Raw genomic sequence first — 24,719 nt, forward strand, 5'->3', positions numbered from 1 at the left:
AGAGGGGAAGTGTTAGAAAGAACAAGGAAAATGCAGAAACTCCAAAGAGAGAAACACTCTACTTTGTCCTCACTTAACACTGTCTGAATGACCTGTCTTAACGTTCTGTCCATCAGTAGAAGGGAATTTCACATTCCCTTACCTACTCATTCCATCAAACAAAGTGAGATGTAAAAAAGGCAATACTCTGTGAAATGACAGTTGGTCATCCTGGCGAGAGAACTCCTAGAACTCAGAGAACAGGACCCTCCCCCTAACATGGAACAGTCTTTCAACATGGGTACCGCCTCTTGCATTATAGGCGCTCAAATCTGGTATCAAGACAAAGAACCTTCCTTTGGCATGTCTTAGTTTCATTCCTTAAGCATCAATGTCAGTCCGAAATTAATTAGTGCCCAAGTATTGTCAATCCACGAGGTATTTTCTCTATGGAAGGGTGAAGTTAGAGAAAACAATCCCTCTACAATTCAAAGTTTTCCATATTATTGGGGTTCGCGCTCAGGATATCATTTTATTTTTCTTTTTTCCTTTTCCAAGCCAGGCTTTTATCACTACCTCAACAAAAGGAGCTTAAATGAAAAGATCTGTGAGAATTTGTCCGACCTTCCTTGGAGTACAGATTTTTCAGCGGACAGAATTGCTCTCTTGTCCTTCAGTGTTCGGAGCTGTTTCTCATAATCGCATATCGCTTCTGCCTTCCGCTGGTCTACGCTCCACCTGTCGGCGCCCATCTGCTCCAAGCCCTGGGGCTCCGAGCCCCGCAGCTCCTCTCTCCTACGCTCGGAGCCCCGCTTCTCTGAGCTCCTATGCTCTGAGTGTCTGTGGCGAGATTCCTCCTGGGCTTGAAGAGATGTAAGCCTGAACAGAAGAAAAGGTTTGAAAGAAAAGAGAGAAAGGGAGGGATGGAGGAAAGGTAATAAACCGCAATTGGCCTACTTAAGGAGGCTGCTTTCCTTAGTGTGCCGTTATTGCCCTGGGAAACTCAGATGGAAATACATAGGATCAAACACAAATGAACAAAGAGCAGAATTGCCAGGGTCAGGGTGCCACTTCATGTCTGTAGCTTGCATGGAAAAAGGCTCCTGAAGAAGAGATAGGCATGCAAATCCTCTAGCCAAAGCAGAGTGGGCAGAGTCATGAAGTCTTTGCAGAGGCAAAGCAGAGACATACTATTCTACGTTGGACGGCTTCACTGCACAAAACTCTGGAAGCCTGTGATCTCCAAAACCTAGTCCAGAAGCTGGTCAAAGAGATAATCTATTCTCACTAGCTCTTCTATTCTCTGAACAGATGGAATGTGGGGGGAAACTGCAGTGGAAATTGAGTAACATCCACACCACCAAGCAGAAGTGTGGACCTATGAAAATAATGTACTACTATGGAAAGGAGTAAAGCTTTAGAAATAAAACTGGCATCCTCATTAATAAAAAGAAGTAAGGCCATCATACAAGGGAACAAAAGCCATAAGAAGAGAACATGCTGTGATGAAAATAACAATGGTGTAAGAAGAGAAGGGAAGGCGTAAGATTAAGAAGGATGTAGAAAAGCTAAAAATGCAATAGCAGAATTAAAAGCTGCCGTAGAAACAGTAAAGAACAGAATTGGTGCGATAGGGAATTGCTGAGTAATATGCTCAAAGAATTGGAGAAGCTATATCAACTAGGATATGAGATTAGTGCTCCAAGCTAAAATTTATGGATGTTCCTGAAGAAATCAGAACAATTGGAACATGTATGAAGGCAATAGAAAGATATGTATGTACGTATGTGTGTGTGTGTGTGTGTATATATATATATATATATATATATATATATATTTTTTTTTTTTACTGAAAAAAAAACTGCAATTCCCATTTGCTCTTTTTTGGGGAAAAAAAAATCAAAGTTAAGATTGAAAAAAGCATACCCTTAAAGGATCAGTGTTTATTTTCCCCTTCTAGAAATTTATCTTTAGAGGATAATCTGAAATTTAAACTAAGATTGGCCACAAAAAATTATTTCCAATGTTGAAAATTGGCATCAAAGTAAATATTCCATGTTAGGGAAATACCCAAATGAGGAAATATGATGTACCTATTTAAGACTAAGCTCTGCTTTATTTTTTCTTAGTAATAGAGAAAAATAATGTTGAATGAAAAAATGGGGTCCACAATTGTATGCTTACATTTTGTTGTCTTAACTTTATTTTTAACGTACTAATTGGAAGAAATAGCAAATTGTGACAGTAACTGGCGCTGGAATTATGAGGGCTAAGGTTCCTTTCTAACATGTTGTACTTTGAAGATTTTCTATAGTGGATAAGTACTGTTTTGTAGTAAGAAAAATATATAAAACATTAATAAAAACATTGCTGCCTTTCCTCTTTATGGACAGATTCTTTCATATTGTAATGGAGCACCAAAAAAAGCTAAATTCAAAGGGTAATCAGCAGCCTGCAATAATCCTGTCATTTTTTTTTTTTTCCTTACTGCTTTCTTAGCTGATTTATTTCCCCCTCTGCAGTCAGAAGGGATATGGCCGATCTGTTCTTGGTTTCTTTAAGAGTCTTTTCAGTTTCAGCCATACTGTAAGAGAAATCAGTAACTAAAGACAGATTTTACAAAATTGGCAGACTTTCTAAATCAAGGCAGAGGTTCTCTTGGGAACTTTTGCAGTATGATATAAATTCAATATAAACAACATCGAATTATAAGACATCTGCATTCAATTAGATGATATTACAAATATTATGGCACACTAGTATGCAAAAACATGCTAGCATCTTTCCTCGATGTCAAACACAAAGAAATTACAGAGCTACTACCTCTAAAAGACTAGGTAATAATTACTGGTATTAGAATGTAAAAGACAAACTTGTTCAGTTTCTCCTTCTCACCCTCCTAATTCATCTGCTCTAATGACACTGAATTCCCAGGTTGCCTCTCTATAAAATCTCCATTTTTCTGTAATATACTAATACCTATTCTTATTACTTTGCACTGTAGAGTTGCATTTGACTTAATTTTCCCAGATTTACTAAATATAGAAAAATTATTTGCCCACCTATAAAAAAGTCCTCCACAATTACACTCGACTACCAAGTACTTCGTGTCTTCCTGCCTCTGACTTCCACCACTAATTGAGCACAGTTTTCCTGAGTTTTCAACTAGCTTAGTCCTTGTTGGTTTCAAGGACTCTCCTCGTTGTAGACAAATCATAATAAATTGTACTATTTCTTTAGGAAATGAGAATGTGATGGGTGCCATTGGATGAAGACCAATGGTTCTCAATGAGGCTGTCCTAGTACAGTGAGAGATTGTGGATTGGCAAATGTTTTTGGACTTCTCTGACCTTGCATCCCTGGAACACCAAGTATCTTTCATCACAGTAGTTCTGAAGCTAAGAGATTGCAACTGCTATCCAAACTCACACCAGTCTTCCTCCCTACACTTGGATGGAAGCATGGAAGGTCAAACACTGGCCTCCCCTATACAGTGAGGCAGACTGAGAAATAATGGGACAGCAGGATCCCTATCAATTCCGCAGAGATCCGATGAGGCAATGCAGGAGGTGGTGTGCGTTTCCCCAAATTCCATCTCATCCCCTTCTCTTCTAACAAATGCCTACTCGTCCAATGAGTGCCTCTCCAAAGGCCACACCTGACTCCCAAGAAAAGTTGTCTTCCCTTCTCCTGAGCTCCTCCGACACTTGTTCACATCTGTAATCTCATTACAAACACACTGTGAACTACTTGAAGGCAAAGATTTTATTTTATTCATCTCTTTATCTCCAGCTCCTAAAACAGTACCTGTCATATAGATTTTTTTAAAAAACGGAAAAACTGAATGAATGAATGCATGAATGAAATGTCTGAAGTCTAAAATAAAACCAGAGGAGCAATAACTTCACGATAGGGATGCTGGCTATTGTAAGGAAATTGCTGTGATTTAATTTCAATGTGAATACGTTATAGATTTTTTAAAGTATATATGGGAAAATGAACATTTTTATCAAGAGAAAACAGTGGAAAATTAAAAGAAGAAAATAGACCAAGAAAGAAACAAGAGTGTGAACAGTAATCAGGTTTTTTTCTCTCGAGACATGGCATACATGTGTGAGTACATATATATACAAGCAAATATATATGCGAACTTGGCCCCCTTGGATGATATACAGAGAGAAGAAAGGAGATACCTTCATGTGACAAGCATTGTTTTAAGCAGGCTAACATATTTATTTTTTGTTATGGATTTATTCATTCATTGAGCAACTTATAGAGAATTTACGACGCTAGATGCTGGAGATACAAGTGTCAGAATAGCGATACAGCACAGTAACCCTTTGGAGCTTCCAGTCTACTGGATCATAAATATTCACACAAATTTTTCAAAGTTCCAACTTGCAATAAGTGCTATTCTTAGATGATTGTGAAAGAGAATTAGAGGAGAGGGAGAGGAAAGACCATTCAATGTATAGTGGTCGCAGACTCTGAGAAAGTCACATTTAAGCTGAGACCTAAAGGACAAGAAAAAGCCAGCCATGCCAAGAGCCAGCAGAAGACTTCCATTTCTCTGAAAAAGCACAGGCAAAGGCCTCGAGGTGAGGAAGTAGACAGAAGACTAGGTGAGGGGAACTTGGCATGAGATGAGGGTGGAGCAAGAGGTAGGGTCAGATCACGCAGGCCTGGGAGAGCCCTGGGAAGGAATTTAGAATTTTTTTCTAAGTACTAAAAGAAGCAACTAACAGCTTTTAAGCCAGGGGGTGACTTGCTACAATAAAAGTATATCTATATTTGCTGTGTGGAAAATGAGTTGTAGTACAGCAAGAATGGACCCAGGGAAGCCAGTTGGAAGGCAACTGGCTGAGGGAAAAGGTAACAGTGACTTGAATGAGGGCAGTGGTAGTAGAATAGAAAGGAGCATGTGTGGGAGACGTTGAGGAGGTAGATTCCACTGGATGTTCTAATAGATTGGATATAGGAAATGAGGACAGGTGAGATTTCTAACCAGAGTCCCAACATAAAATCCAGCAGTCTTCCCTTGTCTAGGGCTCGTCAAACCTGAGCAGACCTGTCCCCATTCAGCACTCTGTTGGAATTTGCACCTTTGCAACTGAGTCACAGCTAAACTGGTCTCCACGGGGTTAGACATGGGAACCTCCTGGGGTGGGCCCCTCATTCCACATTAGGTAGCATCCTGGATTTAGAGACAGGTAGGCAGAGTAGAGTGGAGGAGAGAGCTGGCTACCATAGAATGTGGGGAACAGCCTCCATCATTTCTGATGCCTTAAAAAATGGAACATGAACCACACGTGGGTTAAAAAACAAAAACAGGGAAAAGCAAAAGGGAAAAGCACCTTCCTGTGTGCAACTTTCAAATGGCGAAGGGCAGTGTGTATACAGATAGGGAGAGTATACATACAAATGATAAAGCAGGGACTTCCCTGACAGCGCAGTGGTTAAGAATCCACCTGCCAGTGCAGGGGAAACAGGTTCGAGCCCTGGTCCAGGAAGATCGCACATGCCGCGGAGCAACTAAGCCCGTGTGCCACAACTACTGAGCCCGTGCGCCACAACTACTGAAGCCCGCATGCCTAGACCCCGTGCTCCTCAACAAGAGAAGCCACCACAATGAAAAGCACGCACACCGCAACGAAGAGTAGCCCCCGCTTGCTGCAACTAGAGAAAGCCTGCATGCAGCAACGAAGACCCAATGCAGCCAAAAATAAATAAATTTAATTAATTAAAAAATGATAAAGCAAACAGGACAAGGGGCATATGAAAGGGTATATGGGTGTTCTTAGTACTATTCTTGCAAATTTTCTGTATTTGAAATTATTTCCAAATAAAAAGCTTTTTAAAAACAAGCGTGCAGTCATTGTTTTTGGTCCATGATGCCCCTGATGGGTAACTACACAGCCATAGTGACAAGAGAGGCAGGTAGGAATTCCTGGCTCCTACGGATTCTGACCGAAGACAAGAATCAGCAAAGTCGCGAAGCTTTGCCTCACAACCAGAGGCAAATGGAGGCAGCAGCAGGGGCCAGCGAATGCCTGAGGAAACTTAACCAGATGAGCCACAACTCAGCGCTCATCAGCACAAGACTCCAGTGCCCAGGTAGAACCAAGGCAGCAAGAACCCAGAGGGCAGTACAAGACAAAAAACCCCTCTCCTCCATCACCAGGAGAGCACGGAAACAGCCCTTCACCCCTAGACGCCTGTCTAAGGAAGGAGGAGGACAATGAGACCCCTTGAAAGGGCAAACACAGTCCCAAACAGAGCTTGGAATTAACTGAATATTTACACAAAACGAACTACGATAAACCAGAAAAGACGTGGCAGATTTAAGGTTCCTTCTTACCCCTCTCCAAGTCAGTTGACGTTAGTTGAAATAAGTCATATGAATTCAGAGGAATTAGGCATTTTGCACAGTTCATTTGTAAATTTTGACTGCTGCAGCTGTAAAACTACACACTGACAGTGGTTCCAGTTGGAAAAATGAATGGGAGTGTGTAGAGGTAACCCTGTTACCGTGTGTGTATGTGAGAAAGGAAAAATGTCTGGAGTAAAATATGCCAAAATGTTAACAGGCATGAACTAACGGTCGATTTTCATCTTTATACTTTTATTTGTTATATGCATTTTGACAAAGGAAATGTGTATTACTTTTATAATCGGACAAAATTAAATCAATCAATAGAGATGTTTTCCTTAGAAGGAAATCTAATCAGAGAACAAGGCAGAATGCCATACCCTATTCCATCACAAGCCTTAACTAGTGACAAAAGAATCCCTTGCCATCCTCTACATGTCAGCCATGGAGCAATGCTTTGGTAGGAGAAACACCTTACTGATGGATTTTTATTAGATATGTTAAAAGCAGCTGCATCACATTTGTCTATCTCCCTCAAGTACAACCCAAAGTTTGCAATTTTCTTTGCAGTGATTCCTTGAACTTGCTACCCTGGCTTTGCACACAGCATACATCTGAGATCTGTTACTGCCAGACATTGCTTAACTTTTTAAAAATACATTTTTATATCTAAAAGTTATTCCAAAATCTTGAATGATTCTCAGTTAGGCATGTATAACCCCTAACTGACAGATAGATGCAGGCTGCTTCATCTTACTTTTTCTCTCTTTCTCTTAATTTTTCTCTTTACCTGATCTTTCACTCTTTAACCCTTCCTCTTCTGCCTCTTTTCTTATTTTCCTCCCCAAAGTTAGATTTTCATGCAACAATCTTTCTCTTTCATACATATGGACTGATAGTGGGCCTATGGAAAAGGAGGAGCCCCAGGAATGAAGCCAAGGGGACCAGGGTCTTAGGGATCATAATGTAATATAGGAATCCTGTCCCCAAATTCAAAGACACTGCCTCCCAACTCATACACACACACACACACACACACACACACACACACACACACACACACACATCATATGACTTATTTGCAAATGTCTACATTTTACATGAGCCAGTATTCTCCTTTCAAACTTAAAAATTAAGAACAAGCAATTCTTTTTGGAAGAAAATAACTTGCATTCCTCTTACTCGTCTTGAACCTGGTTGAGTTGATTACGAGTTGCATTCAAATCAGCATCTAATTGTTGTATGTCCCGATCCCGAGCGCCAAACTCTTTACATCCGTCCTTACCAAACGTGTCCTGGAATGGTACACAAATCAAAACAGAGTCTGAATACTTGAAACTGCATGGGCAGATTGCAAAAACACTACGCTGGAAAAAAGAAGTCAAGTACAAAACGGCACGTAATGTATAGTTCCATCTTCATGAATTTCCCATGCAGGTCAAATTAATGGAGAGTGATAAAAATCAGAAGAGTGGTTGCCCTGAGGGTGGAAGGAGGGGACTGGGAAGTGGCATAAGGGAATGCTCCGAAGTGATGGAAATGTTCTATATCTCGTTAGTGGTGTGACTTACAAGAATATATCCACTTGTCAAAATTCACCAACCTATGGTTTTCACTACAGGTAAATGATACCTCAGATTTTTAAAAAAGACAGTGAAATATCATCCTACACCTTTATACCCAAAATAACATCCACAGGGGGTAAAAATCTAAGATGCATATGAAAATCCCCACATAAAAAAATTTGTTTAATAACAGCTGATGTCTCCAGAGCCCTTACTACATGTAAGTTGTTTCGCAGGTTTATCACGTTTAACTCTCACAGTGACCCTGTTAGGTCAGCAAAAGCACTGTTTCCATATAACAGATGAGGAAACTGAGACCTAACAGGTTGGACAACCTACCCAGGACCATAGAAGATAGACTAGGATTCTGTCCAGTGATCTCTAAGCAGGAATCCTTTGGCCACTACCTCATAAGGCCCTCTTGCTTAGAACGGCCTGCTCTAAATGGTTCAGTTTTTGAAAGGAATTTATGTAAATCCATATAAACATTTAAAATCAAGGTTACAAATGTTTTGCCTATCCAGACATAGCGATACCAGCACCTTAAGCAAAGTATGCCTTCTGTTTCCAGTCTGGTCCTCAACTGTTAAAACACTGCCACAGTCGCATGGAAACCACAAATATCAATCACAAATGATGACACTTATGATCAATCTACCAGAATTGAGTTTTCTTCTTATCTTGGAAGTTTCTAATTAGTTTTATTTTACTCTTTCAGAATACTGAGCTTTCCCCCATCTAATGATCTCTTTCTCTTCTGACTCTGCCCGGTGGTACCCTGTCTGGGTGGCTAACTTATTGTTTAAAAGTTACTATTTAGTGCCTAGTGTGGGCCCAGCAATGTCCCAGATGCAGATCATCACCAGGACCTTTTCACAGCTGAGGAAGCAGGGGCTTATTGAGTTGCCTGAAGCCATACCACCAGTAAGTAGGCAAGGCTGAGATTTTAATGCCGATCTGTCTTAGGAGGAAATTTAATCCATTATGCCACGTATTACTGTATATAGAAACTCACCTTTTCGACCCATGTCTCAATTCACTAACTAGAGTTGAGCCCCTCACTAGGTAAAAACCATGTCTTACATATGTTTGAGTCCCCAGAGCCTGATCAGGTGCTGAACACCTAGGAGGATCCTTTAGCATCCCTACCTGTAGAGAGGGGACCTTGCTGTCGACAGGTTTTCCTAAGGAAGCGGCAGTAAAGGAGGCCTCCAGCCAAGGCAAAAGGCGTGATTTGATTGTTTCCACACCATCATAATGTCCTCCTAGAAGAATCCACAAATCAGGTCAGTGAGAGAAATCCAACCACAGCAACCCAGTCAGAGAGCACAGAGAAGGGACAAAGAAAAGAAAGCAAAGACGGGGATGCATGGGCCATTCTCACCTTCTTGGGCTGCTGTAGTGAAGATCCCAAAGAGTTGTCCCTGCACTTTGGCGACTTGTTCAATGAGTTCAAGGCAACGATTTAGATTTTGATCACATGAGTTCGTCTGCAAAGCCAGAACAGTAGACATCAGTGCAATTTCCTTATTCTGGGACCCACTGCAGGTGATCAAGCACTTCACTTTACACAGGGCCAGCTGGCTCAGGTGTGCTCCCAGGGCAGAGACTGCTGTGTGCTCAAAAATGCACTTCCCTCTCCTCCTGGGCACCCACTAGACTGCTTTCCCCAGCTTCCCTAGCGGTCGGTGCAGCTGTGCAAACCGGTCCCTGTTAGGGATGGTAAGTAATGTGATTGTCCTGAATGATTGTCTTCTTCCTCTCTCCCCACGTCTACTATCCAAATGCAGAGGACCCCAAGGGCATAAGAGATGGTGGAGCCACAGGATTTAGAAGGTTGCTAACTGAACACTTGAATTGAACTGTCATATCACTGAGAAAGTTTTTTGGTGGGCATTAGCCACTGAAACTTGGGGGTTCTTTTTATAGCAATAACCCTGACTCCCTACTCAATGGAACCCTGCAAAAACTTCTTTTAAAAGTAAATAGTCCTGGGCTTCCCTGGTGGCGCAGTGGTTGAGAATCCGCCTGCCGATGCGGGGGACACGGGTTCATGCCCCGTTCCGGGAAGATCCCACATGCTGCAGAGCGGCTGGGCCCGTGAGCCATGGCCGCTGAGCCTGCGCGTCCGGAGCCTGTGCTCCGCAACGGGAGAGGCCACAACAGTGAGAGGCCCGCGTACCAAAAAAAAAAAAAAAGTAAATAGTCCTTTTGTAACACAATATAAATCACTGCCTCCTAACTTACCCACTTTACTGGTTCTTACCCTCTACCTAAGTTCAATACGTGCATAAAGGGCACTACTTGCTAACAATAAGAAGGTATTGCTGGTTTGAGGATACAATGGAGAATAAGACCAAAAAGATGGCCCAGGCCATACGGTGAGCCAGACAAGTGGGAGAGAGGAAAGTAGACAGTTACCCTGCAGTGGAATGAAGTCTTACTATAGGGATGAGCACAAGGTCTATTCAAGAGCCCATTGTCTTAGAAAGTCAGGGAAGGCTTCCAAGACAAAGTTAAATCGAGGTGAGAAGAAATTAGGCAGACTTGGGGAAAGTCTGTCCCCAGAAAGAAGAAGCTAAGAGGTAGACCTCTCAGCTCTTTTTCTGCTTTTCTCATCTCCTTGGTGACCTTTCACCAATTCCTCGTTAGCCAAACCTCTAACTGATTCTAACTCCAAAGGAATGAACGCAACTACAAGCAACCAATCGTGTGGGTGTAAAAATGCATAGATTTATGTGTGACCTCAAGCCATAATAAGGCACTAGCAGCGGGTACCTTCTGGGTACCATGAATCCCGAGGCAGGAAGTGGGAGCTAGAAACTGGAATGAAGAGGAAAGGTTCAGATGACCTCTAGGTAAAAGTTTACAAGTAAAATGCAGATCTGTGTCAACAAGGGAAATGGTTCAGACAGGCAGTAAGCTCTTGTGGACAGAGGATATGCCTGGCCTGTCCACTGTTGCATTCCTAGCCCTGCATTCTATTGTCTCTCTGTATTCAAACTCAATATGTATTGGGTTGATGAATGAAAATGAGGCGATTCACTCACTGTGGCTTTATTACATCCCCCACAAATGCCAGGCACTGTTACTGCTTTACATACGTAAACTCAGTTAACCCCACTACAGTACTCTAGGAGATTAGGAGGGCCTTTGTCATCATCCCCATTTTCAGATGAGAAAACTGAGACCCAGAGAGGTTAAATAACATGGCCAAGGTTACTTTAGTAAAATGCCAGAACTGAGACCTGGTTTCAGAGCCCATGCTCTTAACTACTAAACTATAGTGACTTTTGGGTCATGATTCGTGCCGGGAGGAAGAGGAGAAGGACTGGATGATGTGACAAAGTGTGAATGAGGAGCGCTCAGGGAGGCCTCTCTGAGGATGAGACACTGGAGCTAAGTTCCGGATGCAGAACACCAGGGAAAGAGCAGGCCAGGCTGTGGGAACAGCAAGGGCAAAGGCCCAACGGCAGGAAGGAGCCTGGCAAAATTGAACCAGAAGTAGGTACATGTGGCAGAGGACAGGTGGTCAGAGAGGTTGACAGGACAGATCCTGGAGGGCCCAGGAGGCCTGGTAAGCAGTCCAGATGGAATGGACTTGTTGTAACTGGGAGGAAGCTGCTGGTTTACCTTCCATGCCTGGTTAACGGTACCTGGGGACTAGCTCTGTTGTAGCATTGATTTCTGTTGTAGCCATTTCTTCTTCTGTCTCATCTTTCTATCCCCTTCTCCTTACAAGACTAAGTATTTTTGTTTGGGTTTGGTTTGGGTTGGGGTTCTTTTGTTTGTTTATTGTTTGGCCTCGCTGCACGGTTTGGGGGATCTTAGTTCCCCGACCAGGGATCGAACCTGGGCCCCCTGTAGTGGAAGTGTGGAATCCTAACTGCTGGACCGCCAGGGAATTCCCTGGTTTGTTTGTTTTTTTTTTTTTTTTCCTGGTTTGGTTTTGACTGAGTTTTTTTTTAAAGACTTTGTCTTTCTCATGTTTGTATCAATCATCACTAGTATCCATAGCAAATCGAAGGGCTCAAAATATTTGATGAATGAGTGAGCAAGTGAGTGACTTAGCATAATACTGACATGATCAGAACATATGGAACCCACAGTTTGAACAGCTCTCTCCATTCCTTCCTCATTGAACCAGCAGCTCCTTGCCCTTGCTGTTTTATTCCTGCACTTACCACAGTGAACTTCAATTCCCCACTTACAGCCATTTGCCCTCTGGCTAGATCATGCCATGTGCTAAGTGGACAGAGAAGGGGCTTGGGAGTCAAGCAGACCTGAGTACCTCAGCTCTGCTACCTGCCACGGTCCTGTGTGATCCTACACAGGTTATTTAACCTCTCTGATCCCATTTCCTATCCAGGAAAATGGGATAAAGCCTTGCAGAGTGTTAAGAGAGGAAGAGTGGAAGATTTGCTTTGATTTTACAAGAATTACTCTGGCAGAAACAGACCAGATAATTTGGATTAGAGAGCGAGTCCTGTGAGGTGGTAGTAGCTGTCTGGCTGAGAGATGCTGAGAGCTGTGGCAATGACAAGGGTCCCCTAAGAGTCCTTCCCAGCCACCAAATTACATCTGTATCAGGCAAGGTCCCACTGATTCTAGCATTACCTGAGGAGGAAGTCAGGATGTTTGGAAACAGGTAAGAGGTATGAGAGGGAAGATACTGTTTTCAGAGAGTTTAAAGGGTTTGAAGGAGCTTCAGATAGAGAAGTCCAGTGAGAGTATGTAACCATTACTGAGCACCTACCCTTTGCCAGCCAGGCACTGTGCTAAGAGCTTTAAATACATGTTTAAACGTTTCATTTAATCCTCAAAACAACCCTACAAATTGGACACCATCCATCATCTTGAATTCACTAATGAGGAAGACAAAGCTCTTAAGTAATTTGGAAGACATGGTGGTTCAGCTGGAACCTAAACCCATCCTTGCAGCTTCTGGAACTGGAGCCGAGCTCTCTAACACGAAGCTTTACCAAAAGCTGTTGGAAAGTCATCTGGATCTCAGAAAAGAGGTGAGAGTTAGAGGTGCGGCTTTGGAAGCCTCCAGCAGAGGAAGAATGGAAGCCACGTGCACAGAGGAGGGCCCATCGAGAGGGGAGAGTGGGAAGGGGGCTGAGGGCGGGGCAGAGGGCAATTTGACTGTTTCAGAAGTGGGCTGAGGAAGAGGGACCAGTGAATGAAAAACAAAGCAAGAGCAGTAAGAAATAAGAGGACAGCCAGAAAGAAGGATGAAGAACGAGGAAGCCAAAGAAGATGGCTTATTCTCTGCTTCACTCATGCATTTACGTTCTCAACAAATCTTTATGGAGGAGGCTACGGTGTGCTGGGTGCTAGGGACCCAAGATGGTCTCGTGCCCCCAAGGAATTTATAGTCTCAGATAAACACGTAAATGAACGCAAAATCGAGTACTGCCTGCTATAATAAAGGTAGGTCCAGAATTCAGAGGTGAGGCTCAAAAGAGGAAGTGGTAAGAAGCCAGGAAGATTCAGGAAAGCCTTCACCCGAGGAGCCTTGTGGGCTCCCACTCTTAAAAATTCTAATTGTTCTAGTGTGGGATCTGGGCATTAGAAAGCTTAAAAAGCTTTCTAGATGATTTGTAGGTGTAACCAAGACCACAATGTTAATGGGAAGTGATATTGACTTAGTGAGTCTCATCCAGCTCCCCCTAAAAAAATTAATGAAAAAGAAAACAGAGTATATCACAATTACTAAAGAGAAGAATTATTTATGAACCTTTACTTCAGTTATATAAGGGTGTATGTGTGCTATGTCGTGATGTAAAATGCATTCATTTCTATGGGTAAGTTTTAAAAACACTGTCCCAGGGCATAGGGCTTTGCCTGCGTTGAGAATCACTGGTATGGGGAATGAGGAGCCCCCGCAAAATGATCCCCTGTACAGCTTTATAAAAGTTGGATTGGAGGGCTTCCCTGGTGGCGCAGTGGTTGAGAGTCCGCTTGCCGATGCAGGGGACACGGGTTCGTGCCCTGGTCTGGGAAGATCCCACATGCCGCGGAGCGGCTGGGTCCGTGAGCCATGGCCGCTGAGCCTGCGCGTCCGGAGCCTGTGCTCCGCAATGGGAGAGGCCACAACAGTGAGAGGCCCCAACAGCGAGAGGCCCGCGAACCGCAAAAAAAAAAAAAAAAAAAAATTCAGTTCCTCAGTTTGCACTTGCCAGATTTCAAGTGCCCAATGGCCACCATACTGGACAGTGCAGATATAGGTATAGATATAGATATAGTTATAGATACAGAACACGTCTGTCATCATAGAAAGTTCTGTTGGACAGCTTTGCTCTAAGACTGCCAGTATTGCTGGAGTGGTTGAGCAAGGGAGAGGGTAAGAGATGACATCACAGAATTTAAAGGACCACAGTTGTATAGGAGCTTGATGGCCATTGTAGGAACTCTTTTTCTGAGACAGGAAGTTTGGAGAGTTTCGCCAGAGGAGTAACTTGATCTGACTTGACATTTAGAAGAATCACTTTGGGTTATTTTTTTAATGATTCAAACAAAAGATGACCAAAGGTGGACAAGGGTGGCAGCAGCAGGGGTGGTGGAAAGTGATTAGGTTCTGCACAAATTTACAACTGGTACCCACAGATTCTGCTGGTGAGAAGAAAGTGGAGTATGTCATGATAAAGACTATTAAGTTAGGAAAGAAGTTGGTGTTTGGGGCATGGGAGAGGCTAGGGTCAGTCTTAGGCTGATTTGACTTTGAGATGACAATAGCACAACTGAAAATGTCCAATGTACAGTTGGAGAAGAGAGAACTCAGATGAGGATAGGACCTGAATATAGATATGAGATGATCAGCATAGGAGTAAGAGATGAAGCAGGAATGGAGGTAGAAGAGAAGATTTCTAAAGTCTGGCCCTTGAAGAACAGTTACAAGAGGGGAGTGGGTGAGGCAAGGAGACAAATTATTAGAGCCTTAGAAGAATAGGGGTGTCGAGAGTCAAATGTGACAGAGACGCCAAAGAGTTGAGGAGAAATGATGTTGCCCAGGGAATGGCCACAAAATTTGGAAAGCCATTGATCTCTTAGAGTGCAGTCTCTACTATTCATGTGTGTGTGTCTGTGTGTGTGTGTGTGTGTGTGTGTGTTTTAGGGGGTGGGGTGGGACAGGTGAAAAATCTAGATTAAAATGGTTTCAGTGAGGGCTTCCCTGGTGGTGCAGTGGTTGAGCGTCCGCCTGCCGATGCAGGGGACACGGGTTCGTGTCCCGGTCCGGGAAGATCCCACATGCCGCGGAGCGGCTGGGTCCGTGAGCCACGGCCGCTGAACCTGCGCGTCTTGGAGCCTGTGCTCCGCAACGGGAGAGGCCACAACAGTGAGAGGCCCGCGTCCCGCCAAAAAAAAAAAAAAAAAAAAAACATGGTTTCAGTGAGAACAGAGGAATGCGATGCACCAGTGTCAGTGAGAAGGGAAAGTGCAGTAAACTTTGGCGTTTCTCAGTACTTACAGGTATTTTCAAAGCAATCATTTAATTTGGTCCAGCCACTACTAGTATCATTTGTGTTAAATGTTGTCTGGTGACAAACTGAATACACTTCTTAATATTCCGAGTTAATTTAGACCACAAGCAAGAAAAACATTTTTTCTTGTAAGAGGGAGTTTTAAGAAGGGTGAATACATGTATAGGACTTGTTATTCTCAACCTTCTGAGACTAGGTAACAAGTAGCCACTTTTAAAGGTAGGTGCTAAGGGGAATCCAAGGCTTTGTGCTAGAGGTGAATTTTAGTTTTCCTGCAATCTCGGTGGAGAAGGAATAATCAGTGCTGGTTCTTTAAATGTGCGCCAAGGGGGTAAACCCTAGGAAGGAAGGCTAAGGAGAAAGCTGTAGCTATGCTTTGAACTCCCCTCGTCCCAGGAGCCCTGGTTAGAGGGTGGATAGGAAAGCCCAGGGACTCATGATAGCTACCAGTTGCATTTTTCCTGGTAGAATTTCAGAAACAAGCTGATCTAGACTCAAAACTTTAAGATCTTAGAAAGCAACTTTACCTATCATCTAATTCCAGTCTCCCATTTAGCAGGGGAGGTACTGAGACCCAGAGGTTAAATAAGTTGCCCCAGATGGTTCAGCTAGTTCTATGCAGAGCCAGACCTAGAAGCTAGGGGGACTGATTCCGTGTCCCCAGCTCTCTCTGCCTCCCTGTTCTACTTGCTGTGTGAAAATAGGACTCCCCTTTTTAAGACAGACCAGCCGAAGCAAAATTCAGCTCTGGAGTTCTACTCTCTGGGTGGTGGAGATTAACTGGAGCTGGAGTGGGGGTGGGGACTGAGGAGATTTGAAGAACCCTTCTGGGTTTGATGAGAGAATATGGGCTTACACATGCCTTGGCAACAGGCCTTCTGAAATCTGCCCTGGTGTTGAAACTGTGCCTTACTTGCCATGCTGACCGGAACACAAGTGAAACCCGCAACATTAACAACTTCCCGTTTCACTGATTTCTGGGTACTAACTCCTGGGTGTATTTTTATAAAATTCCATTCTGATACAACCACAAGTTATCCCCAGGGTGGGAGACTTGAGGAAAGGCAAGAGGAGGGATGTAGTAAAAATAATAATAATAATAATTCGAGTCGGGGGTATGAGGGTAGACTGCTGGAGGAGGGGATAGGTGGGAGACTGGCAGGCTTGACCAGACCCCGGCGGCTCGCAGGGCTTTCGCGTTGCTAGGGCCGCCAGCGTCCTTGGCTACCGCTGGGTAAAATGCGTGCTCTCTTCCCAGACTCCGAGTCCCGCGCTCCGCAGGGAGAAAGGGGAACCCGCACTTTCCTTCCTTCCCGGCGATGCGGGTCCGACCCTGGGCCCCAGTTAGGCATCACAACCGCGGGACTTGGCAAAGCGGCTACCGGAGACCAGTCCTAAGAAGCCCCCGCCGAGGGTCGTGCGAGGAACTAGAGGGAGGGGCGAGCCCCGGGGGTCTCCCACCCTGACTCACGTTGTACTGCCTCAGCCAGGACTCTAGCTGGTCCTGCATCGATCTTAAAGATTCGTTGAAGACCAGTTTCCTCAGGTTATCTGCCATTGCTCGCTTTTCCGCTCGGCCCAGCTCTGGGAGATGGACTCGTGGACCGCGGGGCGATGTCGCGGGAAAAGTGTTATCTTCTGGAGGGGCTCAGAGCGCGGCTGGTGTTTCCATCCTCCCTCTCCGGTCGGACTGGGCAGGGTTCGGGAAGCCGGGGGGAGGTGCCCTGGGCCACAGCCGCCGCACCTCATCCGCCGCCCCGCGCGGTCTCCAGGCTCGCCTGCGGCTGCCCGGAGCCCCGGCCAGAACACCCGGGTGATTGTGAAACAAACCTTGACGTGAGCGCGCGGCTGTTAGGTACGCGCGCCGCCCAGCCCCAGCCGCGCCCTTCGCCCGCCTGCAGCCCAGGCGCTCTCCCTCCGACCCCGGGGGTCCCGGGCACCCCGCGCGATGCCCCAGTTCCTCCCGCTGCTGATGGTGCTGCTGGTGGTCGAAAGCGAGGGTGCCCAAAGCCAGTGAGACTCCGGATTGGGCCGGGGGCTGGAAGATGCTAAGACTACGGACGGCGACTGCCCTACCTCCTGATGGGCTGAGACGCGCCCGCAGTGTAGGATGGGAGGCAGCTGGAGGCCTCTTGTCTAGAAAAGCAAAGGTCGTTTCTCCCTGGACGTCTTTGGTTAGGCTCTGAAGAAAGCACCTGTTTGGGTCCTTCCTTTATTCTTTCATTTCTCAAGGCTTTAATTCTTCATTTGTTAACACCTAGGGTTTTGTGGGTGCCCACGTAAATAGATGTTAGCTCCAGGATGTTCACAAATTAATCAGGTTTAAACAAGATTTGGTCTATTTTTAGAATCACTAACACTCTAAAGCTTCATTTAATTATGAATTCTCTAATTGAGACTTTGTTCAAGTTCAGGGCCGGTCTGGCGCTATTTCAAAAGGGTGTATTACGCCACAGTGATAGTTTGAACTACTTAAGAAATGAAACCATTTCAACCATCATTACGCACTTCAGAACCCTTACTTTCTATGCCATCAAATGATGGGCAGATTGCAAATCATCCTTATCTATTCATTAAAACAGTGTGGGTGGAGCAGGGCCTCAGCTAGCTAGTTTAATTCAGTTCCTTTTCTTCAGGTATATGAGAATATATGAACATTGCACATGTCCACCTACCGTAAAATTCAGAATTTTTGCCCCCTCCTTTTTTTCCCTTAATTACAATGGTTTTAATGTCCTCTAATAAAAATGAAAGGCTCATTTCTGGAGCCTATGTTCTTACTATCCTCTATAGACCACAAAATAAGAACTATAAAAGTTCTCATCACAAGAAAAAAAAAAAAACCAAAACTTGTAACTACGTGTGGTGATGGATGTTAAGTAGATTTATTGTGGTGATCATTTCACAGAATATACAAATATTGAATCGTACATAATGTATTATTTTGATTATATCTCTACAAAAAGAGAAAAACTAAGGAATATAAAAAGAACACACATTATTTTATCACGGTGCAATAACAATTACTAAACTAAAAAAAACACTATTCATTAGAGACTTTCTTCCTTTAAAAAATTCTAAAGAAGGAGGAAGGGAATGGAGAAGAATCTCATAGATTTCTTAATTTAGGGCCAGTAACTGCACATTTTAATAGGCAATTGGAATCTTTGAACAGTCGGATTTACTTATTCATAAAAACCAAGTTGGAATATTTGCTTATATCAGATTGTGTTAAATCCTCTTCCTTGCTGTGGACACTTTAATTAACTGCTCATCCTTGTTTATATCATCTTACAATAGTTCTTACTTCACAGGAATATTACAGACTAAATAAGATCATTCATGTGAAGTATACTTAGCGCAGTGCTTGGCATTTATTATAGCAAGTGCTTCCTAAATGCTATGATCACTATTACGACGAATGTAGATCACAGTATTATATTAAACAGAGAAAATTAGGTTGGAAACAATGTAAATCAATGATAGGGTAATGACTGAGCAAATCATTCAATGAAATTTTCACACTAGAAATCTTGTTATTGAAGAATATCTAGTATCTAGGAATTCTTACTATATAATGTTAAGTGAAAAAAGCCAGACACTGAATTATATATATTGTGTTACATTATACAACATGAAACCAAGCATGACTATGGATGATTTTAATTTGTTCCTTTATAGTTTTCTGATTTTCCAAATTTCTACCATGAACACAAACTGCTTTTATGAAAACTTACTCAGAAACAAAGTTACCCAAAAACTTGACCACCTTCAGAAAAATGTTAGTCAAAATATCAATATTTAAGCCAACTCAAAACAGAATATGCTTTGACCAAATGTTCATATTACTAATTTAATAGACGTATAGAGTCTTAGGCTAAAATGGGTCTTTGAAATCACTTTACAATATGCTACCTGATGTTATTTATCTCTACAATACTGGAGCCCCACAGCTAGATTCAAGACCCTTCAGGCCTCCAGTCATTTCATACACTTCTTGGTTTCTGTAGAATTCTGGAGCATGGTTGCCCATAGCAGGAACTTGATACTTACTAGCAACAAGCATAGTTCTTAAGGACTCAAAACAAAGGAAATGCATACTTATTCATTATTTATTCCCCCCAAACTTCCAAAAGAGGATCTGAGATGGCTTACAGTAAAAGGCTTGTGGAAAATATCATTGTTAGATTTAGAAATTTTTTTTTTTTTTTTTTGGTGGTACGCGGGCCTCTCACTGTTGTTGCCTCTCCCGTTGCGGAGCACAGGCTCCGGACGCGCAGGCTCAGTGGCCGCGGCATGTGGTATCTTCCTGGACCGGGGCACGAACCCGTGTCCCCTGCATAGGCAGGTGGACTCTCAACCACTGCGCCACCAGGGAAGCCCCCTAGAAAATTCTTTAATGGAAAAAATATGCCCCCAATTTAAGCTTATGTACTAAGATTGAGCCTTATTTTACATTTATTTCTGGGCTTTGTAGTAGTCAAGGAAAAAAGGAAAATGGGTGGTACGATTAGTACTATTTGATTTTAAAAGTATACATACTGGGCTTCCCTGGTGGCGCAGTGGTTGAGAGTCCGCCTGCCGATGCAGGGGACACGGGTTCGTTTCCCGGTCTGGGAGGATCCCACATGCCGCGGAGCGGCTGGGCCTGTGGGCCATGGCCGCTGAGCCTGCGCGTCCGGAGCCTGTGCTCCGCAACGGGAAGAGGCCGCAACAGTGAGAGGCCTGCGTACCACAAAAACAAAATAAACAAACAAAAAAGTATACATACTAATTTTTTAAATGAAAACACATTTTTTCTGGTACCAGTTCTAAAATATGTTTATTCTTTTCCAAAGAGTATAGAACAACATAGATGAATTAAGATGTCCTTAATAACCACCCCCCCTTTTTTTAGAAAATATAGAAACAATCCTAATTTGATTGTTTCTTGCAGTCACCTTGATCAATGCTAAGGGGGTAACACTAGAACACATGCCATCAAAGAGAGGGCCAAGTGATTGACACCCCATTTCTTAGCTCTCTGGTGATGTTACTTGATACAAGCTTAGAATTTCCATACGTGTAGGAATAAGTGGATATCCTCATAAGTGCCCTTAATGATGATCCCCTCCTCAGAGCTTTTTATGGGTGTAGGATGGTAATCAATTTAAGAGAGAGCTAGAATCTGGAATGCAAACAGTCGATGTTGCTGATTAAAGAAGAATCCATATGCTTCAAACTACAAGTATGCACTCAACAAGTTTGAGATTCTGCTTTAAAAGCCTATCTTAGCCTGTGCTCCGCATCAGGAGAGGCCACAACAGTGAGAGGCCCGCGTACCGCAAAAAAAAAAAAAAAAAAAAAAGTGCAACTCTAGTGAACCCCCTTGTTTATTTCCTGGAGGTTAGGTATATTAGTTATTCCAGAAAGTCTGCAGATTAAGTTGTATGCAAGAAAGAGGCTCAACTTTTGATGATTGGCTAATGCTCTCAGAATCAAGGCTTGACCTCAACTGAACTGTGAACCAAAAACTGAAACAAAGGGCAAGATTTGCTCAATCCGAACCATAACCAATATGTTAAAAGAAAAAAAAAAAAAGGAAAAATAGCATTAAAGAATGTGAGAACTGTAAGAGGTCTTAGAGTTCATCTAGTCCATGTTTTTCATTATATAGAATGGAAAAAACATGAGGTTCAGAATGATTAAAGACTTATGTAAAGTCGTGAGAAGCCACTAACTGGCAGAGTGTGAGATAAAGCAAGAGTATCCATGTTCCAAGTTCATTGTTCTTTCAACTTCTCCATGTTACCTGATAGTGTACCAAAAAGAAAGATTTGATTTTTATCTTTTCTTCCCAAATAATTGCCTACTTGATAATATCCTGAAATAATCGAATTGGAACAAAATTTAGAGCATCAAAAGATTCTCCAAATAGTACCCTTACTTAACTGATATTTTCTTTCATATATACACATAAAATAGACTTTTATTTATTTATTTTTTTTTTTTTTTTTTGCGCTACGCGGGCCTCTCACTGTTGTGACCTCTCCCGTTGTGGAGCACAGGCTCCGGACGCGCAGGCTCAGCGGCCATGGCTCACAGGCCCAGCCGCTCTGCAGCATGTGGGATCTTCCCAGACCGGGGCATGAACCCGTGTCCCCTGCATCAGCAGGCGGACTCTCAACCACTGCGCCACCAGGGAAGCCCTAGTTGCACTTTTAATTAATTTAAATCCAGCTCAAACTGACAAAATCTTCCTAACTCCTCCAACCCCACAAAGCTCATTACTCTCTTCTTTATACTTTCTCTCTCTAACTTTAGACATGTTGATACTGTTAAAGTTATCATAGTAGGGCAAGAAACATCCCTTGAGCTGAGTTTTAGTGGACAAGCTGAAGAATGTCTAGATAAAAAAGAGAAATATCCACATATGCAAAGGCACAGAGACATGAAGAACTTGATATGTTCAGACAAATACTTGGGAACTGCAGATACTGCACACGGCAGGAGTGAAGGATGAGTTTGTGGAAGGGGCAGGAAAGGAGGCTAAAAAGAGGTAGACAGGAACCAAAAAGTAAAGGACTATATATATATATACATATATATATATACATATATTACCATAAAGAGTTTGATTTTTATCATGCAAGGTATTGGAGGGTTTTAAGCACCAGGGTGAGGAGAGACATGATCAGGTTTGTACTGTAGAATGATCACACTAGAAATAGCATAGAATGACTTTTGAGGTTTCTGACAGGATGGTGGTGTCATTCACTAAGAGAACACAGGAAAAGAAGATTGGGGGGAAGTTTTTGAGTTTAACTTTTGGATGGTTTCCTAAGGGCTGCCATAACAAATGATCACAAACTTGGTGGCTTCAAACAACAGAAACTGATTCTCTCACAGTTCTGAAAGTTAGAAGTTAGCAGAGTTGGTTCCTTCTGGAGCCTCTAAGGGAGACTCTGTCTCAGGCTGCTCTCCTAGTTTTTGGTGACAAGTCTTGGCATCCCTCGCCTTGTAGACACATGGCTCCAATCTCTGCCTCTGTCTTCACATCATCTTCTCCCATGTGTGTGTCTCTGTCCTCACCTCTTCTTATAAGGACATCAGTCATTACATTTACAGCCTACTCTAAATCCAGAGTGATCGCACCGTGAGATCCTTAACTTTATTACATCTGCAAAGACCCAATTCCCAAAAAATGTCACATTCGCAGGTACTGGAAATTAGGACTTGGATATATCTTTTGCGGGGGGAACACTATTTAACCCGCTGTAATGTGAATGAATGGATAATGGTCTCTATGTTCTGACTAGTACTCTAGCCTTGCGGAGCTCTACTTTGCACTTCTAAATGCTAATAATATGTAACAGGCCAAAGGGAGTGCAGAATTAAAGGTTATGTGATATGGTAGAAAAAGCAAACACTTTAGTCAAGTGGACTTAGGTTCAATCCTGGCTCTTTAGTAGTTGAAAGCTGTGTTTAACCTCTACGAGCCTTGATTTCTTCATTTGTAAAATGGGGGAGAATTGGACTTAAAATATTATTTCAGGAAAAAAAAGCTTGAAGATAATGCATTTGGGACTGACCTACATCAAAGTTGTTGTCTTATGAGTGAATTTAAAGACTATACAGGAATTGGCATCAAGGAGAGTAGTGAGGTGTCCTTTCACAGAGCTGGAGATCAGCAAGGAGGAATCCAAGAGAAGGTAATTTTTTTTTTCAGATAGCCTAAGGGGAATTTGGCATTAGGAAAATCAGGTATCTCACCACCTAAGTGCGAGAGAGGTTGGCAAAATCAAGGCAGGGCTGCTGGTCTTAGAAACTGGGGTATCAGGCATATTACTAAGACATTTTTTAAGTTTCCTTACTGTGTTAGGCATTGGAGATAAAAGAGTGAGTGAGATATGGGTGTTCCAGATAGAGCTTCCTGTTTTTTAGATGAAATTAGACAGGTTAACAAAATAGAATACAATGCAATCTAAAGTGCGTGTAGAAGACCAGGAGCAGAGTTAAGGGACGGACCAGCTAAAACTGCACATATGCCTGGGAAGGCTTTAAAGAGAATGCGACATTTGAATGGATTTTTGGAGGACGTATAAGAGTGTGCTTGCCAGGAAAAAAGAGAAGGATTTTCCAAGCAGAGGGGAAAAAGGCAAAGCATAGGAAGTAAGGACTACAGGACCAGAATTGGAGACAGGAAATAAGGATCAGTCAAAAACCCTGTTATCTGAATGGATAATTGGGACCACAGTCAAGACTATTCAAAGAGACTTACTGCTGACTCCCAAAGCATTGGGCTATAACTTATAGTCTTCCTGCCTAAGATGAGGTTTGTCCTAGAGATCCAGGCAGGAGTGAGCCTAGAGATGCAAATCAATTGGTTCCAGCATTTGGGAAAGGATAGGCAGAGACTGATGACCAGGTAGGTACTGACATTAGCCAAAACCAGAAGAGAGAAGGGAAAAGATTATGAGGGACTTACCACGTGAGAGAGTGTCTAACTTAAACTTCACGGCAATCCTCCGAAGTAGGCAGAGAGCGAAACAACGGCTCCAGTCATCGAAAAGCAAAACTGACCTAGTTCCCAGAGAAAGGAAAACTTGGCCAGTAGGTAGGTCTCTTTGGTGCTTCCTGCTGAGTTAGGCAGGCCTAGGGCCCAAAGGTGCTTAGGAGAACTGGTTTCGGCTACCTGAGGAACAGTTCTTGGAACGGTTCTTGCACCTCGAATGCCACTGCCCTCTTTTTTTTTTTTTTTTTTAAATACGAGGATTATTGGATTATATTGACTCGACTGGGAACAAGGAATGTGTACTCGAGTTACTTGTGTGTCTGAGTGGCTTCCTGGTGTGCAGTAAATATCTGTTAAATCGGGTTCCCCAGGAGATACATCGACACTATCTCCAACCCACCTCCAATACTACAGAAAAAAGCATCAGACTTCACAGGCCCTCCAGAGCTAAGAAGCATCCCTGAAGTGATTGTATGTCCTCTTAAGGGGTCTCGGTTTTCAAGATTTTCGCTACCTCATCGGCAACTTGTTAACTTTTGCCACATTATCACCACCTCCTTCCTCGTCCACGCGTACTCTCCTCTCTCCAGGGAGATCCCGGCCCGTGCAGCAAGGAGGACTCGGGATGGCACCAGCCCCTCGTGATGGGGAAAGGAGGGCAAAGGGAGAGGCGTCTTCCGTATTTTGAGGGCGCCCTTTCGGAGGAATCCAGAGGCAGCCCGAGGTCGCGAGCAATCCCGGCGCGTGGGAAAACGCGCCCGGAGGCCACCGCCTGGGCGCCGGGCCCCCGCGGCCGCCGCGGGCTCTGAACCTCCCTGCTGGGG

General features: G+C 43.4%; 2 protein-coding genes across 2 annotated transcripts in view; one reads left to right on the top strand and one right to left on the bottom strand.

Annotated features, from left to right (window-relative positions):
- Positions 1-16,959, bottom strand: part of SPATA18 (spermatogenesis associated 18) — a 106,836-nt gene extending 89,877 nt beyond the window's left edge. The window contains exons 1-6 of the mRNA XM_024746694.1: positions 16,873-16,959; positions 9,299-9,404; positions 9,064-9,179; positions 7,532-7,644; positions 2,468-2,563; positions 604-858 (exon numbers count right to left, since the gene is read on the bottom strand). Coding sequence (XP_024602462.1) covers positions 604-858; positions 2,468-2,563; positions 7,532-7,644; positions 9,064-9,179; positions 9,299-9,404; positions 16,873-16,959 — 773 coding nt within the window. The remainder of the gene's footprint in view (positions 1-603; positions 859-2,467; positions 2,564-7,531; positions 7,645-9,063; positions 9,180-9,298; positions 9,405-16,872) is intronic.
- Positions 16,960-17,015: 56 nt separating this feature from the next.
- SGCB (sarcoglycan beta) overlaps positions 17,016-24,719 on the top strand; it is a 27,110-nt gene continuing 19,406 nt past the window's right edge. The window contains exons 1-2 of the mRNA XM_024746695.1: positions 17,016-17,414; positions 24,486-24,619. Coding sequence (XP_024602463.1) covers positions 17,016-17,414; positions 24,486-24,619 — 533 coding nt within the window. The remainder of the gene's footprint in view (positions 17,415-24,485; positions 24,620-24,719) is intronic.

This window comes from Neophocaena asiaeorientalis, unplaced genomic scaffold, assembly GCF_003031525.2.
Source record: "Neophocaena asiaeorientalis asiaeorientalis breed wild unplaced genomic scaffold, Neophocaena_asiaeorientalis_V1.1 scaffold19, whole genome shotgun sequence".
NCBI classification, from domain to species: Eukaryota; Metazoa; Chordata; class Mammalia; order Artiodactyla; family Phocoenidae; genus Neophocaena; species Neophocaena asiaeorientalis.